We start from the raw sequence: 17,412 nt of genomic DNA, 5'->3' as shown, positions 1-17,412 counted from the left end.
GGCATTGAATGGTCTTGTCTGCAGGGACCATGGTATCAGGAGCCTGATAACTTTCCTTTGAATGCTAAGTGTAATTTTACAGCTCAGTGGTCAAGCCAGAGAGTTGGCTGGGGTCATATAGAGTGGACTGTCATCATACCTCATTACTTTTGTGGATTGCTTATTCTATTTTACAGCTTCTCCCGTTTGTTTTAGACAAACTGCATCATACAATTGAAAGTGTTCAGCTTTCACCTGTGTATCAGGCATGTCATCTGCCATGATTTATCAGATACAACTTAAGTGGTATCATTCCAACCACCTCAGGGACCAAATTCAGGGACAAGACATGTGAATTCCAATTAATTTTCTAAACGCCATTTAGACTGGAACCCAATCCTAAGTTGCTGGTCAAGTTATTAGTCCAGAGGGCTTCTGAGTCACAAATGTTGGTGAGGAGTGATGTTGAGATCTTGATGTATCGGGAGATACGTGTCCTGATTATTGTGCTGGACTTCTCATCAGGTTCTGCACTGGGCAGTTGCAGTGGGGAAGATATCAGACAGCAAGGGAACCAAGGAGTTGAAGGAAACCTAAGCGCCCATTTGTATTGCAGTATTTCAATGCTTAGCACTCATGTGATTTATTCAGGTGCATTATACTGTACCAAAGAGTACGCCAGAGGATACACCCAGTGGCCTGTTTAATAGTTACCCCTTGTACTTAATAAAATGGCCACTGAGTGTACGTTCGTGTTCTTCTGCTGCTGTAGCCCATTGACTTCAAGGTTCAACATGTTCTGCGTTCCAAGATGCTCTTCTGCACACCACTGTCATAATGGGTGGTTATTTGAGTTGCTATCACCTTCCTGTCAGCTTGAACCAGTCTGGCCATTCTCCTCTGACCTCTTTCATTAACAGGGCATTTTCATCCACGGAACAGCCGCTCACTGGATGTTTTCCTTTGTTTTGTTTTTTTTTGCACCATTCTCTGTAAACTCTCGAGAATATTGTGCGTGAAAATTCCAGGAGACCGGCAATTCTTGAGATACTCAAATCACCCTATATGGCATCAATAATTGTTCTACAGTCACAGTTCAATAAAATTTATTATCAAAGTACACACATATAGGTCACCATGTACAACTCTGAGATTCATTTTCTTGCGGGCAATCACAATACACACAATAGAATCAATGAGGGACCGCACCCAAAAGGGTGTACAATAACCAAAGAGAAAAAAACAACAAACTACAAATACAAAAAGAAAGAGAAAATAAATAATAAGAAATAAGTAAGCAATTATAAACAATATATTGAGAACATGAGATGAAGAGTCCTTGAAAGTAAATCTAGTTCAGTAGCAACAGTTCAGTGACGTAGTGAGTGAAGTTTAGTGAAATTATCCCCTCTCTTTCAAGAACCTGATTATTGAGGGGTAATAGAAAGGAAAGGTATGTTGCATCCGGAGTTTCTCCGGTTAGCAGATTTCCCTCCACGCCTCGCTGATGTAGTGGAGAACCGCGTATGAGGCAAGTTACAGCAGTGGTTTGCCGTTGCCTTCTGCCGGGTGAGTTTCCAAAGAGGTCACCAGCTCATAACCCAGCATGGATGGAAAGCATGCAGGGGAGCCGGCTGGATTCGAACTCGGGACCTTTCGTCCTGAAGTCCGATGCTGATGCGGGTCGAGGGGTAATAAGAGTTCCTAAAACTGGTGGTGTGGGTCGTTAGTATCTTTTTCCTGATGGCAGCAGTGAGAACAGAGTATAGCCTGGAGTGTGGGTGTTCTTGATAATGGATGCTGTTTTCCTACAACAGCACTCCTTGTAGATGTGCTCAATGCTGGGGAAGGCTTTATCCATGATGGACTTGGCCGTAGGAGATTAGTGTGCAAACTTAAAGCACACGGTATTGGGGGTAAGGTATTGGTGTGGGTGGAGAATTGGTTAGCAGACAGGAAGCAAAGAGTGGGAATAAACGGGACCTTTTCAGAATGGCAGGCGGTGACTAGTGGGGTACCGCAAGGCTCAGTGCTGGGACCCCAGTTGTTTACAATATATATTAATGACTTGGATGAGGGAATTAAATGCAGCATCTCCAAGTTTGCGGATGACACGAAGCTGGGTGGCAGTGTTAGCAGTGAGGAGGATGCTAAGAGGATGCAGGGTGACTTGGATAGGTTGGGTGAGTGGGCAAACTCATGGCAGATGCAATTTAATGTGGATAAATGTGAAGTTATCCACTTTGGTGGCAAAAATAGGAAAACAGATTATTATCTGAATGGTGGCCGATTAGGAAAAGGGGAGGTGCAACGAGACCTGGGTGTCATTATACACCAGTCATTGAAAGTGGGCATGAAGGTACAGCAGGCGGTGAAAAAGGCGAACGGTATGCTGGAATTTATAGCGAGAGGATTCGAGTACAGGAGCAGGGAGGTACTACTGCAGTTGTACAAGGCCTTGGTGAGACCACACCTGGAGTATTGTGTGCAGTTTTGGTCCACTAATCTGAGGAAAGACATCTTTGCCATAGAGGGAGTACAAAGAAGGTTCACCAGATTGATTCCTGGGATGGCAGGTCTTTCATATGAAGAAAGACTGGATGAACTGGGCTTGTACTCGTTGGAATTTAGAAGATTGAGGGGGGATCTGATTGAAACGTATAAGATCCTAAAGGGATTGGACAGGCTAGATGCGGGAAGATTGTTCCCGATGTTGGGGAGGTCTAGAACGAGGGGTCACAGTTTGAGGATAGAGGGGAAGCCTTTTAGGACCGAGGTTAGGAAAAACTTCTTCACACAGAGAGTGGTGAATCTGTGGAATTCTCTGCCACAGCAAACTGTTGAGGCCAGTTCATTAGCTATGTTTAAAAGGAAGTTAGATATGGCCCTTGTGGCTACAGGGGTCAGGGGGTATGGAGGGAAGGCTGGGTTCTGAGTTGGATGATCAGCCATGATCATAATAAATGGCGGTGCAGGCTCGAAGGGCCGAATGGCCTACTCCTGCACCTATTTTCTATGTTTCTATGTTTCTATGTATCCACTATTTTTTTGCGGGCTTTTCTATACAAGGGCATTGGTGTTTCCATTTCAGGCCAGTCAATAAATTCACCACCATATATCTATAGAGGTTTGTCGAAGTTTTAGATGATATGCTAGTAATCTTCTAAGAAAGTAATGGCACTGCTGTGTTTTCTTCATAATGGCACTTACATGCTTGACTCAGGGCAGATCCTCTGAAATGATAACACTGAGGAATTTAAATTTGCTGACCCTGACCCTCCAATGATGACTGCCTCATGTACCTCCAGTTTCCTCTCCTGAAGTCATCTCCTTGGTCCTGCTGACATTGAGAGGTTGTTGTTGCAGTACCACTCAGCCAGATTTTTAATTTCCCTCCTGTATGCTGATTCATCACAACCTTTCATTAGGCCAACAACAGTGGTGTTATCGGCAAACTTAAATATGGAATTGGAGACGCGCTTAGCCTCACAGTTATTATTATAAAGTGAGTAGGACAGGGGGCAAAGCACACAGCCTTGTAGTGTGTCTGTGTTGAGGGAGTTTGTGGAGGAGATGTTGTTGCCAATCCAAATTGACTGAGGTCTGCAAGTGAGGAAATCAAGAATCCAACTGCTTGCAGAGGTTTTGAGGCCTAGCATTTGAGGTTTATTGAAACTGTCGTCAATGAAGAGCATCCTGATGCATGCATCTTCGCTGTTCAGATGTTCCAGATTGAATGAAGAGCCAATAAAATGGCATCTGCTGTGATTCTGTTGTGCCGGTAGGCAAACTGAAGTAGATCCAAGTCACTTCTTATGCAGGAGTTGATACGTTTCATCACCGACCTCTCGAAGCACTTCATCACAGTAGATGTAAGTGCTATTGGATGATAATCATTGACACAGGTTACCATGTTCTGCTTAGGCACCAGTGTAGTTAAAGCCTGCTTGAAGCAGCTGGGCATCTCAGACGCCTGAAGCAAGAGGTTAAAGATGTCAGTTTACACTCCAGCCAGTTGATCAGCACAGTCTTTAGTATTAGGCCAGGTATCTCATCTGGGCCAAATGCTTTTCATGGGATCACCCTCCTGAAGGATGCTCTCACGTCAGCCTCAGGGACTGAAATCACAAGGTCATTAGTGTCTGTGGGAGTTCATAAAGTTTCCTCCATGTTTTAATGGTGAAGGTGAGCATATAAGACATTGAACTCATCTGGCAGCAAAGCCTTGTTGCCACCTATGTTGCTTGGGTTCACTTTTTAGGAGGTGATAGCATTCAGGTTTGGTCTGGAATTGCCACTTTGCCCATTAGATCGTACCTCAACCTCTTCTATTTAACTTAGTCACCAGACCCGAAAACCACAAATCTGGCCCTCAGCAGATTGTAAATCTCAGGGCTCATCCAGGGCTTCAAGTAAGGAAAGACTAAACGATTTTGTGGGGACACACTCCTCTACAACTGTTTTCATAAAGTCTATGATAACCATGGTGTACTCATTCAGATCCTCTGAATTCTTGAACAAGACCCAATCTACCAACTCGAAGCAATCCCGCAGCTACTCAGCCCCCTGCAACCATTTTTTTGTTGTCCTTATCTCTGGGGCCTTGCTCTCTTACCTCTGCCTGTAGTGTAACAAGGCACGGAATGCTAGACTTTCCTAATGGTAGTGTAACAAAGTCACTTAGATACATTTCTTCCCACTCTGTGTTTGATCAGAACAACAAGTGAACCTCTTGAGTATGTTTGCATATTTTTATGCAACAAGTTGCTGCCAAATGATTGGTGGATTAGATGTTTGCATGAATGAGCAGGTGTACAGGTGTAGCTGACATAGTTCCCACTGAGTGAAAGTCTGGAGCACTTATACTCCCTAAAATGTGCTTGCTGAATTCTGGATCAGTTTGACCCTTGTCTTCTTAAGCGTTTCTTCTTGAAGGTGGTCTTGAAAGATTAGTATACGGTCTGCCTTTGGGTAAGCTTATCCATCCTGTAATCGATGAGATGCAGTGACTTTGTTTTGAGGGGTGGTTGGCTTGAGTTTCTATTTCGAGCTACATTCTCCCATGGTGTTTAAATCCATGGGTTTGATGTTACTGTTACTTCCATTGCTATGGCAACACAATTTTATCTGCACTAAAGTGTAAAATTGAAAGAGTAGTGTGATGAGTACATAGTCTTGTGCCAGTCTAGTGCTGAGGGGCTGAAGGAACTGACTTGGTCACTCAAATCGGCTCATCTCTGCCTGTTCCTCTGCATTGTCTGTAACCCACTGTTCAGAAGCAGGTCATTGCAAATAATAGTAACTGGGCACAGAACTACCGTAAGAACAATGGCAGGGTGATATTTCACAGATGAAAATATTTTAATGTAGAATCTCTGCCTCTGTTGATCTGAAAACCAGTTATTCATTGTGACTAGTAAATTAATCAGTATTTCCTATCTATCCAAGTATTGTTTCCTTCAGACAACTAGACTGTGGAGAAACTAATGTTTTAATTATGAATTGATTTTTTTAAAGCAGGAAGGTGCCAAAGTTGGTATAATTCAATAACTATTCAAAGTTCAAAGTAAATTTTATTATCAAAGTACATCTATGCCACCATATACAACGCTGAGATTAATTTTCTTGTGGGCATTCTCAGCAAATCGATAGGATAGTAACTATAACAGGAGCAATGACAAATCGACCAGAGTGCAGAAGACAACAAACTGTGCAAATTTAGATGAATAGCAAAAAACAACAAGAACGTGAGATAATCAGAAAAACAGACCTTAGAGTAAGATCATTGGTTTTAGGAACGTTTTAATGATGGGGCAAGAGAGTGTAGTTATCCCCTTTTATTCAAGAGCCTGATGTTGAGGGGTAGTAACTGTTTTGGAACGTGGTGGTGCGAGTCCTTAGGCTCTTGTAGCTTCTATCTGATGACAACAGCGAGAAGAGAGTATGATCTGGGTGCTGAGGATCTCTGATGATGGATGCTGGTTTCCTGTGGCAGCATTTCATGTAGATGTTCTGAAGTTATTGAATAATACAGACCTTTCGGCCAACCATCGAGCACCTATTTGGATGAATCCTTCATGAAACCCAAATTCTACTTTGAAATGAGTTAATCATTATGTGGATCTAGTCAAACATAACTAGAAGAAAATATTATATGAAAAAACATGACTCAAGCTTACCAGGCCTGAGAGTCCTGAACAAAGTTTGATGGAGTATTTCCTCCTATCCAGTAGAGATAATTTTAACTTTGAGCAGAGGTATAAAATGGGCAAAATCAACTTGTCCACAATAAACACCTCTCTGGAGTTTCAGTTTCAATGGGAAAGTAGGAGAGGCAAGTGAATTAATATTGCCACTTTCGTAGATTCATCATCAAAAAAATTACCACAGTTAAAGAGGTCAACACCATCCTAAAAAAAACTTAGAAAGACATTCTCTAAAATGCAGTGGTAGAAAAGGAATTGCCAGTTCAATTAATCTTTGGAAATTGAAGCTTCCAAAAAGAAACACGTTGCAAGCAAACAAAACATCAACTACATATTTATCTAAACGTGCCGGCTTTATTGGGATTGCTATTGCATACAGTGGTTGAGGTGTCAATACATGAGGAGTAACTATGATTTATACAGGAGTGAAAGCATCACTATTTCAGAGACAACTAACATTGTCATTAATGGATGGAAAATAACAAAGAAAAATAGAGTTAAAGCCTCCTTTTTGGAGCTGATGATTTCCATTCTAGAAACGTCTTCCCTGCCCTCATCCTTGTGCATAAGATGAATCCACTGTCCTTTCCCCATTCAAAATGTTTGCTCACAAATATTGCCCATCAATCATTCATTCCACGCTAGATTTCTTTTCCTGATTATAGTACTCAACTTCACCCGATGACACAGATTGTCCTGGGCTAGAAACTTGTTGGTTGGGAGGCCAACAAGATATCAGCCTAGCCAAAGTCAAACTAAATTTATTATCAAAGTATAGTACATATTTGTACAAATAGTACTTTGAGATTAATTTTATTGCAGGCATATACAGGAAAATAAAGAGTTACAATAGCATTTATGAAAAACTATACATAAACAAAGATTGACAAACAACCAACATGCAAAAGAAGACAAATTACGTAAATTAAAAATAAATCAGTAAATAATGCAGAGAACATGAGTTGTAGAGTCCTTGAAAGTGCGTCTGTAGGTTGTGGAACCAGTTCAGAGTTGAAGTGAGTGATGTTATCCATGCTGGTTCAGGAGGCTGATAATTGTAGGGTAACAAAATAGTCTCCCGATCCATGATAATTTCAATGAGTGAAGTTATCCATACTGACTTAAGAGCCTGATGGTTGTAGTGTAATAAACTGGCCTCCCTATTCATGATCATTTCAATTCTTAATTATAATGAAAAAGAGTTTTTTCTTGGAAGAAGCGGAGGATCATTGATCAAGGTATCCATTGGAACTGAATTATATCTCTTTGGCTATTGGATAATTTTGTGCTTGACCATGTGTTGCAGAAGTGACACCAACCATTGAGTAACCCAATGTATAAATGAAATCACGGGATTAATTTCTTTTGAACAAAAGAAACGTTTTGAGAGGCGAGTGGAATGCAATTGGATAGACATTGCTTAGCTCTGATTTCCTGCAGTCTGCAGGGATATCACTTTCAGGTTCCCTTCAGAAGAAAAATACCTTGGATGTACTCTGAATCTCAGTAGTGAAGAAACAATTCATTGCCTTTCCAGGGGTGATCATGCTACACAATCTGATTGGTGAGATTTGAGAAGCTGCCGAACTAATGATACAAACCTGCATCTCTCTCCAAAAGTGAGACCATAATGCGAATCACTGGACTATTTGTTGCTGATTAGCAGCAAAACCTGATTTTGTTTAATTCATTACTCAGCAGTAGAAATTGAGGACATGGTTCCAGTAAACAGGTGACAATCCAATGAAAAACCAGCAGTCACTGTTCTTTTGTGCAATCTTCCATAGACATAAAACATAATCATTCCCAATCTATTTTAGAGGATTAACAAGGTCTTGCATATTTAACATTAAATGATTACAAATGCTTTTTTCACTGTGATGTACATAACTGAAGAAATGAAATGAAGATTGGTACTACCTATGCCATTTATCCATCGTGTGCTGTTTTAGACATGTGTTTGTAGCATGGTTATACTTACATTTATGGATCTTTTTTGAATGCCTTTAAAAATTCCTTTTCCAGTTCTATCACAATGGTCACGATATTTGGCTCCCAACTGTTATCAAGCTTCCTTTCCCTCAATATTGTCTCCCTTGTCACTGCAGTTGCTTTCTTTCCCACACCCTCCATACACTCCAAATGTTGCCTCTTGTCAGTCTGAAGAGCTCTTGAGATAATCTAGAGTGTCAATGGAATCAGATGTACTTCTAATCTTTGAATCCTATCTAATAACACCACAGGAATTTCAAATGTTGTAAATCAAGAGCTTAGAACACAGACCTAAAATTAATTTGAGAGTTCACCCATATCCTTTGTATTATTGCTAGCTTCAACCTGTGAATGCCAGTTCTCTTTACAAATGTGAATGAATGGCATTGGGAATTCGCCGAGCTAAATGAAATCCCAAAGCCTATAGTCTCATAGATTAGTTGGAAAAAGTCCACTATTTAAGCAAAAAAAGTCTATAGATTACATAACGTGTTCAATCTCTTGCACGGCCTCTTTTTCTTTGAACAAAGATAGACTCAGTCTTGTGGTGAATTTGAATTACATTCTGTTCATACTTATTTGTTGCATTTTGAAAAATAGTTCTGTACCATGAGTTGTAATTCAAAGAAGTCCTTTGTATGTGAACTCTGTATTGATTTTCTCCATTATGTTCGCACTTCAAAGCTTGCAATCACTATTGTAACATGTCTTGTAAGACATCTGATCGGGTTAGCATACTGAATTTAGTGTGATCAGAAAAGTAATAGCCACCTCCCTGATTGCATCTAGTGCTACAGAAACTAAGGTTAACCCTGAAAACTTCTTTGCAAATATGATCCATTATTGTTTTAATTAGAGCATCAATCAATGGGTTTTGCTGTAGCAAGGCTTTAATAGATTGAGTACCTGCCTAGAAATGTCCTAATATGGCGTGTTTCCTCATAATAATGGATGTGAAAATGTCAGTCTGCACTCTGAAACTGCTTAGATACAATCACTAGCAGTTAGTGTTGTTTTGTACGAAAACGGTAGAATGAAAAATAGCCACCTCCAGTTCTGTTTTTAGTTTTCTCTTTGTTGTTTATCCCAGCACTTATTGGCAGGAACAATCTATTGAAAATGAGATACTGAATTCTAACCAAATCCATCAAACTGGTGTACATCTGTATCCAAAGGAAATTTCTATCTTAGTCATTATTATCTCCTGTCGCCTATTTATCTCATGGTCCATTTGTACTTCTGAGTATGGTTTTCAGTAGATGTTAATTTTTGTTGTAATTTATGGTTTTATGTGATGGCTCATGGAAATAAATTATTGGCTTTATCAAACAATGGTTTCAGATTTGTGTCTTTATTTTATATATAATACATTTGTCTGTTACACAAGAAACAACATAAAAGTCAGTTGATAATGTACAAACCATCACCTTTAACACACTATATAAAAGTGTCACCTTTAGACCTCAATTTCTCAAATAACTGCATTTGCCTTATTATTGTGAAAGTATTTGACACTATGTAACATTACCCAATAAAATTAATTTCAATTAAACATGTTTATTAAACAAAGTTTTGGAAGCAAGTCAAATAAAGCTGCTTAAAAGTAAAACAAGCATCTGTATATTACTACCCCAGCTCCACTCTTGTCAGCTACTGTGAATTTTAAATGCCAGTAAAAATAATATAAAAGCACTATATAGAATGTGGGATAGCTTAAAGAACATATGCAACAAAACCATATTCTTGGACATGCCCATTTAAAATGGGCATATAATATGGAACATAGAATAGTACAACACAGAAACAAGACTTTTGGCCCACAATGTTTGCTAAACCAATTAAATTAGAAATCAAATGGCCAAGTAAAGTAATCCCTTCTGCCTACACAATGTCCATACCCTTCCATTTATGTGCCAAGTGTTCTCATACACTCCTGAAGCCCCGAGGATGAAGGCCAATGACCTCTGATGTCAGTGAGTCATGGGGTCAAAGGTCCATGTGGGGCAGGTCCAGAGGTCCAATGTCAGCAGGTCTGGATGTTGGATTCCAGTGATCTCCGAGAACGGAGCTTGGGTTGGCAGACACTGAGGATGAAGTCCTGTGATCCCAGAGGTCAAGGAACACAGTTGGTAGGCCTCAAGTACAGGGTTAATGATCCTCAGTGGGGGGTGGGGGGCTGCAGGGTAGATGGTAAGAATGGCTGTTGTTGTACTTGTCTTGGAGTATGTTGGCCATTTGTTGTTCTGCTGAGCAATCAGCTGATGAAGGGTCTCAGCCAGAAATGTCAACTCTTTATTCTTTTCCATAGATGCTGCCTTACCTGCTGACTTCCTCCACCATTCTGTGTGTGTATTAGTCTGGATTACCAGCATCTGAAGAACCTCTAGTGTTTATTATGGTTTCTTCATTTGATTGCCTTATCTTAAAATGGTAATAATCCATTTTTCTTCCAACTAAGTATCAATCTACCATTGCTGACTACTTCTAACTCAGATTAAGTTCAAAATTCACATCAGGTTTAGCCTCCTTCTCCATATCCAATCCACCAGAAACATGCATTACTTTCTCCTCTAAAAGTTTGTCTGTCTCGTCTATCTCTTTCTCAATCCATGCATTTACCAGTCAACTCCAGTATCTCCTTTACATTTTTTGAGTCCTATCCTTCATTAGATATGAGATCCAGAATAACTTCCACTAAAGGTTGCATTCCCCTCTGTTCCTGTACCTTCAGCTTCCCCAAGCCCCATAAAAGCAGTAACAAACACTCTAGTGTTCAACACAACCAGAACCTCTTAAAAACACTCCGCAGATCAAAAGGCGAAGGGCCTTTCTTTGACCTAATGACTGCCCTTTCAATACATTAGCCATTTCGGCAACAATTTATTCAGCCCCTACTGTCATCTTCTGCAATATCATTGTGATATTTCTTACACAAATCTCACATGTTTACATTTTCATTCCACTTCCTGCCTTTTGCCCATTGGTTCATTAAAGAGCTCTTATTTGAGTCTCTGATCTTAAACAGAGGACTAAAATTAAGAACTCACATTTTGAACAAACAACCTTTATGATGAAAAACAAACAGTAGTATGATGATATTGAATCTTGAATGATAATCTGGTTAAAATCCCTATTTATTCTGAAGTAAATTCATTAACTTTAGTTTCTCTGGGCATTTAAGAGAAACACGTAAGGATGTGGCCTTAATAGCAAAATATGTTACAAAGTGGAAAAGCTTATACTTACATCCAAATTTTGAATATGCTTAGAACTCTTTAAGAATTAGGTTGGTTTACTTTCTTAGAAACAAACACTTTTATTTCCTGTAAACCATAACAAATTTTAACAGTTAAAAATAATGGTCAAAGATATTTATTATCAAAACAGACTAAATACTTTCAAAACCCGCAGTACAGAAAATCACAGTCATGCTCACTCTTTAGAGTGAGCAATTTGTTATGGAACGATGTAAAAACACAAACAAAGAGCAGCCTGTGGTTGATGAAGGTTGGTCTGCATTCTGTTAATGACATCATTGACAGGTCCTTGGTCTGCCTGTCTGCATACGGTGTGGCAGGTTAACGTAAGTGTCTTGATTTTCTGCAGCCCTACAACTTCTGTGGTCAGAGGTGGTAGTAAAGGCATAGCTGTTTTGGTTGACTCTTCTTTGCTGTTAGTAAAGAGTACTGTTAGAATTGTTCTGCAGGCACTAGCAAATACCAAACATTGTCTGAACCACTTTTTAAAATAAAAAGAATAATTAATTTCTATGAATAGTCACTGTTCATAACAGGGAACACACACTATATTGATAAACTCAGAGACAGATTCAATTCAAGTAAGGAGTGAGTAGCTCTTTGTTAAGTTTGAGTTGCATTCCAGTGGTACTCTCTCAATTAGTCTATTCTTTTCTGGGAGAATGATTTATTAATATAATAAACATTAGGAAAAAAAATGTAATAAGATTAAGAATTTATGGAGTAATTTGTTTGTACAACTGTTGTCCATGCAGGTTAAGAAAGGTTAAAAGAGAAGGCACTTTATTCGATGTTATTTCTAAATGTCACCTTGTCATCATCACAGTCAATTCTAGCAGTAGAAATGTCCTCCCACGGTGGGTATGGTTCTCTAAAATCTCCTACTTCAGAGAGTTGTGGAGGATTGCTCATTAGAGGTGTGTGAAGTGTTTGGATGGCACAGTAGCGCAGCGGTTAACACTATTAAAGCACCAGCAAGCAGGGTTCAATTCTCACTCTTGTCTGTAAGGTGTTTGTTTGTTCTTCCCCTGACCTCCAGGTACTCCAGCTTACTCACAACCCAAAGACATAAAGGTCTCAAGGCAACATCATTGCATTTCAGACAGAGAACATAAAGGTAGCTTAATTGGGTTACATGGGTGCAACTGGGCCGCAATAGCTCATTACATTGGAATGGCCTGTTACAGTGCTGTATTTCTTCATAAAATAAAGAAAATAAAATGAAGATAAATTGCTTTTTGAGAGATTGAGGGCCATAGGGATCAATTTCAGGAGGGCTAGATCTGGCATGATCTTGTTCAACGCTGGCACCGGTTGAAGGGTCCTGGTGCCTACCTCACCCCCTTTTTCTTGAGCTTCTAAGATCTCGCTGAACACTCCACAGATGTACTAATGACAGAGTTTTCTAGAACACAGTTAATACTCAGAACCAGGATGATTTTTCCCCTAACCATATGCCTTTGGAATGTGTGAGGAATAGCTGTGGCATCTCAGCTAATTCGGCATGTCGGAGTTCAGAAAATGAACGACCTCAGGCAGTTGGGCAACCACGACAGCCGATACTTCATTACGTTGAGAAAAAATGATAAGAGCTGGGTGCTCTCACCACTTGCCTGTTGGTGCATCAACTATTCATTGCCTTCCAGCATGTGGCATCTGGCCGTTGGATTAAATTAGTTTTTCATTAACTTCTGCAGCTCACACTCAAGGCAACATCATTGCATTTCAGACAGAAAACAAAGGTTCCAATAAAGCAGTCGATGAGTGTTTTGTGGATCCCTAAGACAATGCCGTTGATCCCACTATGGGCTGAATGAAATTTGTTCCCTTGGACACTGACTTTAATAAGATATGGATAGTCAAAGGATTTAGGGATTGGGTGTTATGTGGATGAAGGGAAAGAACAGCATATAAATGGCAAAGCACATTTGTGGGATTGTCTTGCCTATTCTTACATTAGATTAGCTTTATTTGTCACATGTACATCGAAATATCAAAACGTACAGTGAAATGCATCTTTTTGCGTCAACGACCAACCCTCCCAGAGTGAGGGTTGTGCTTAGGGCAGGCCACTAGTGTCACCATACTTCTGACACCAACAATACATGTCACCAGCTCACCAACCCTAACCATGATCCTTTGCACTGTGGTAGGAAACTGAAGCACCCAGAGGGATCCTTACAGACAGCTGCGGGAATTGAACCCTGATTGGTGATCGCTAGCTCTGCAAAGCGATTTAGCTAACCGCTATGCTACCGTGCCATCCCCTTATGTTCTCATGAACAATGTACTCCACCTCAGTCTTCCAGCACTGAATTTAATCAGTTAGGCATGACACTGTAGGCCAAAGGGCCTGCTCACAAACAGGCTCTTTGGCCTACAATGTTATGCCTAACCAATTAAATTCATAATCAAATGGCTAACTAAACTAATCTCTTCTGCCTACACCATCTTTCCATTTTCCATTTTCCTATCTAACCATCTCTTAAAAGTCCCTAATGTATCTGCCTCTACCACTAGCCCACGCAGCACATTCCAAACACTCACCCTGTGCAAAAAACTTGCCCATCACATCTCCTTTGAAATGACCCCCTCCCACCTTTAATGCATGCCCTCTGGTATTAGACATTTCAACCCTGGGAAAAAGATATTGTCTGTCTGCTCTATCTATGCCTCTCGTCATCATTGATCTCAATCACTGATTCAGTGGTCCTTTCACAAACACCTGCTCAGTATCACTAGCATTTTTCTGTTTCTATTCCAGATATGCACTATTTTCAATTTTCATTTTCCTTATCTCAGAATTTACTTAGAGCGGATGTGGGGATGATGTTTCCTACAGTGGACGAGTCTAGGACCAGAGGGCACAGCCTCAGAATAGAAAGATGTCCATTTCAAACAGAGATGAGGAGGAATCAGAGAGTGCAAAATCTGCAGAATTCATTGCCACAGATGGCTGTGGAGGCCAAATCATTGGGTCTATTTAAAGCTGGAGGTTGATAGGCTCTTGATTAGTAAGGGCTTCAAAGGTTATGGGCAGAAGGTAGTTAATTGGGTAATAAATCAGCCTTGATGGAATGGCGAAGCAAAATCGATAGGCCAAGTGGTCTTATTCTGCTCCCTTGTCTTATGGTCTTCATTAATATCGTCAGGCTATTTTCCAAAAACATTCCAGCTTTGGAATACTGCTGAGACATTCCAGGATCAAGCCCAGTATTATTGATTTTGATGCCCTTTGGTGTCAGAACTTGCACCGTCAGTGGTCCATCAGGTTTTTACCAAGGGGTAGACTGCTGAAGTCTCACTTCAAAAGTACTTCATGTGCCAACTTCTTTATGCCCACCATAAATATCAATAGGTAATCACCCTTGGTGATTTTGCCCCAGGTCTGTTGTATTTCCACCCTGAACAAGATAGATTCTTCATTTTGTAACAAATACAATAACACTGAAAATGCAGATTGACATCAGGAGAAATGTGTCTCCTCATCATCAACATCTCTACGGTTAGCACCGCTTCAACGTTCAGGTTCCTGGGCATCATTATTTCCCAGGACCTCATGTGGGAGAACCACATCTCCTTCAGCAATGAAAAGGTTCAGCAGACCATGCACTTCCTGCATCAGCTGGTAAAATTCCAATTTCCTCCAAACATACAGTGCAATTCTACCCTGCCAACATAGAGAGCATCGTCACATCAGACATTACCGTCTGGTTTGGTGCAGCGTCCCCTCACAATACACAAAAACTACAGAGCAGAAAAAGGACTTTGGCTGCAGTCTACCATCACTGTTAGACCTGCCTGTGTCCAGGACAAAGCAGGGAGGGAGAATCATAGTAGACACTGCCCAGCCTGCAAAATGTTTTTTCCAAAAAGCTCTCTTCTGAAAAGTGCTATAGAGTTATTAAAACAAAATCTTCATACCATCTTTAAAGTTTCTTCCCTCATTCCACCAGGTTAACCTGATCAACCATTCTAGATAGACCCCCCCCCCCACACTCACTCCTATTACTCCAGTCACTACGCTGCATTGTACACACTTTAAAACACTTTTTCTAATGCTATTTACATTGTAACTACATACTGATATTTATGTATTTATACACATTTTATTCCATATCTGTACTTCTAACATTATTTTATATAATTCTTCTAACATTATTTTATATAATTCTTGAATGATTTTTTGGTTGCACATGACGTCAACACATCAAAGCAAATTCCTAATACATGCAAGTTTATGTGGCAGATGAATCTGATCCTAAAGTTGATCCTATTCTAAAGATTAGACAGAATAGATTATATCTTGCATGAGAAATGATCTGTTGGAAAATACAGATGTTCTGTTAACCCTTGGTCTGTGATATCAGCATGCTTCACCTCTGCTAAACCAGGTCCCATTGGCTCCAGAGTGATATAGCATGTTCCTTGTTGCTGCCCCTACCTTGGCCATCCAATACCTTATCAACATTGAGCAAAACATTGGACTCTTCACAACATGAAGAGTGATATCTTGGGCAATGCAGAGTTCAGCATTTCTAAGTCTGCCATTTTCACAAGACTCTTTACACGATGGGATTAATGGAACATGCTCTTCTAAATGTTAATATTTATATTACGCTTATTTTATTCAGAAGTCACTATCTGTGGGATTAATTGTTTCTAAATACTGAGAAACTTTTATCAAGCATCTTCATACTCACTTTGATGATTTCTAAAAATGCACTGTTTGGTGTTAGGAACTAAGTGCAGCCCCATTAAGGTTCTTCCAAATAAGACCATGAGACATACAGTTGCAAGAAAACACTTGTGAACCCTTTGCAATTACCTGGTTTTCTGCATTAATTGCGCATAAAATGTGGTCTGATCTTCATCTAAGTCACAATAATAGACAAACAAAATCTGCCTCAAATAATAGCACATGGTTTTACATATTCTTGTCAACACCATTTACACAATTGCAGTCTAGGTTCAAAAAAGTATATGAACCTCTGGGGTAATGCCTTCTACAAAAGCTATTTGGAGTCAGGTGCTCCAATCAATGAGATGAGATTGGAGGTGTGGGCTGTAGAGGTGCCCTGCCCTTTAAAGAAGACACACAAAGTCAGATTACTGACAGGACCTGTGCTTCTCAAGAAAGATCTCTTTTATGTACACCATGCCTCGAGCAAAACAACTTTCAGAGAATCTTAGAAGAATTGTTGCAATGCATGAAGCTGGAAAAGGCTGCAAAAGCATTTCTAAAGACCTGAGTGTTCATTAGTCCACAGCAAGAGAAATTGTCTCCAAGTCGAGGAAGTTCAGTACTGTTGCTACTCTCCCTAGGAGTGGGCGTCCTGCAAAGATCACACCAAGAGCACAACAAGCAATGTGAAGGAAGTGAAAAAGAACCCAAGGGTAACAGAAAAAGACCTGCAGAAATCTCTAGAACTTGCTGAAGTCTCTGTTTATGTGTTCACTATAAGAAAAGCACTGAACAAGAATGGTGTTTATGGAAGACACCATGGAGGAAATCATTGCTCTCCAAACAAAATATCGCTGCATGTCGGAAGTTTGCAAAGACCACCTGGCTGTTCCCTAATGCTTCTGAGACAATATTATGTGTGCAGAGGAGACAAAAGTTGAACTTTTTGGCAGAAATATACACTGCTATGTTTGGAGGAAAAAGGGCACTGCACGCCGACACCAAAACCTCATCCCAGCTCTGAAGCATGGTGGAAGGAGCATCTCGGTTTGGGGCTGCTTTGCTGCCTCAGTGCCTGGACAGCTTGAAATTGTTGAGGGAACAATAAATTCAAAATTGTACCAAGACATTTTACAGGAGAGTGTCAGGGTAGCAGTCCAGCACCTGAAGCTTAATAGAACTTGAATGATACAACAAGACAATGATCTGAAAGCCAAGAATAAATCAAAAACAGAATGGTTTAAAAAGAAGAAAATTCATGTGTTGAAATGGCCAAGTCAGAGTCCAGATCTTA

General features: G+C 40.1%; 1 protein-coding gene across 1 annotated transcript in view; it reads right to left on the bottom strand.

Moving 5' to 3' along the window:
* Positions 1 to 9,506: 9,506 nt before the first annotated feature.
* LOC134350178 (CD226 antigen-like) overlaps positions 9,507 to 17,412 on the bottom strand; it is a 54,250-nt gene continuing 46,344 nt past the window's right edge. The window contains exon 6 of the mRNA XM_063055152.1: positions 9,507 to 11,847. Coding sequence (XP_062911222.1) covers positions 11,710 to 11,847 — 138 coding nt within the window. The 3' untranslated portion in view covers positions 9,507 to 11,709. The remainder of the gene's footprint in view (positions 11,848 to 17,412) is intronic.

This window comes from Mobula hypostoma, chromosome 1 (genome assembly GCF_963921235.1).
Source record: "Mobula hypostoma chromosome 1, sMobHyp1.1, whole genome shotgun sequence".
NCBI classification, from domain to species: domain Eukaryota; kingdom Metazoa; phylum Chordata; class Chondrichthyes; order Myliobatiformes; family Myliobatidae; genus Mobula; species Mobula hypostoma.
Note: the sequence above shows the minus strand (reverse complement) of the source record. Positions and strands in the feature narration are given on the sequence as shown.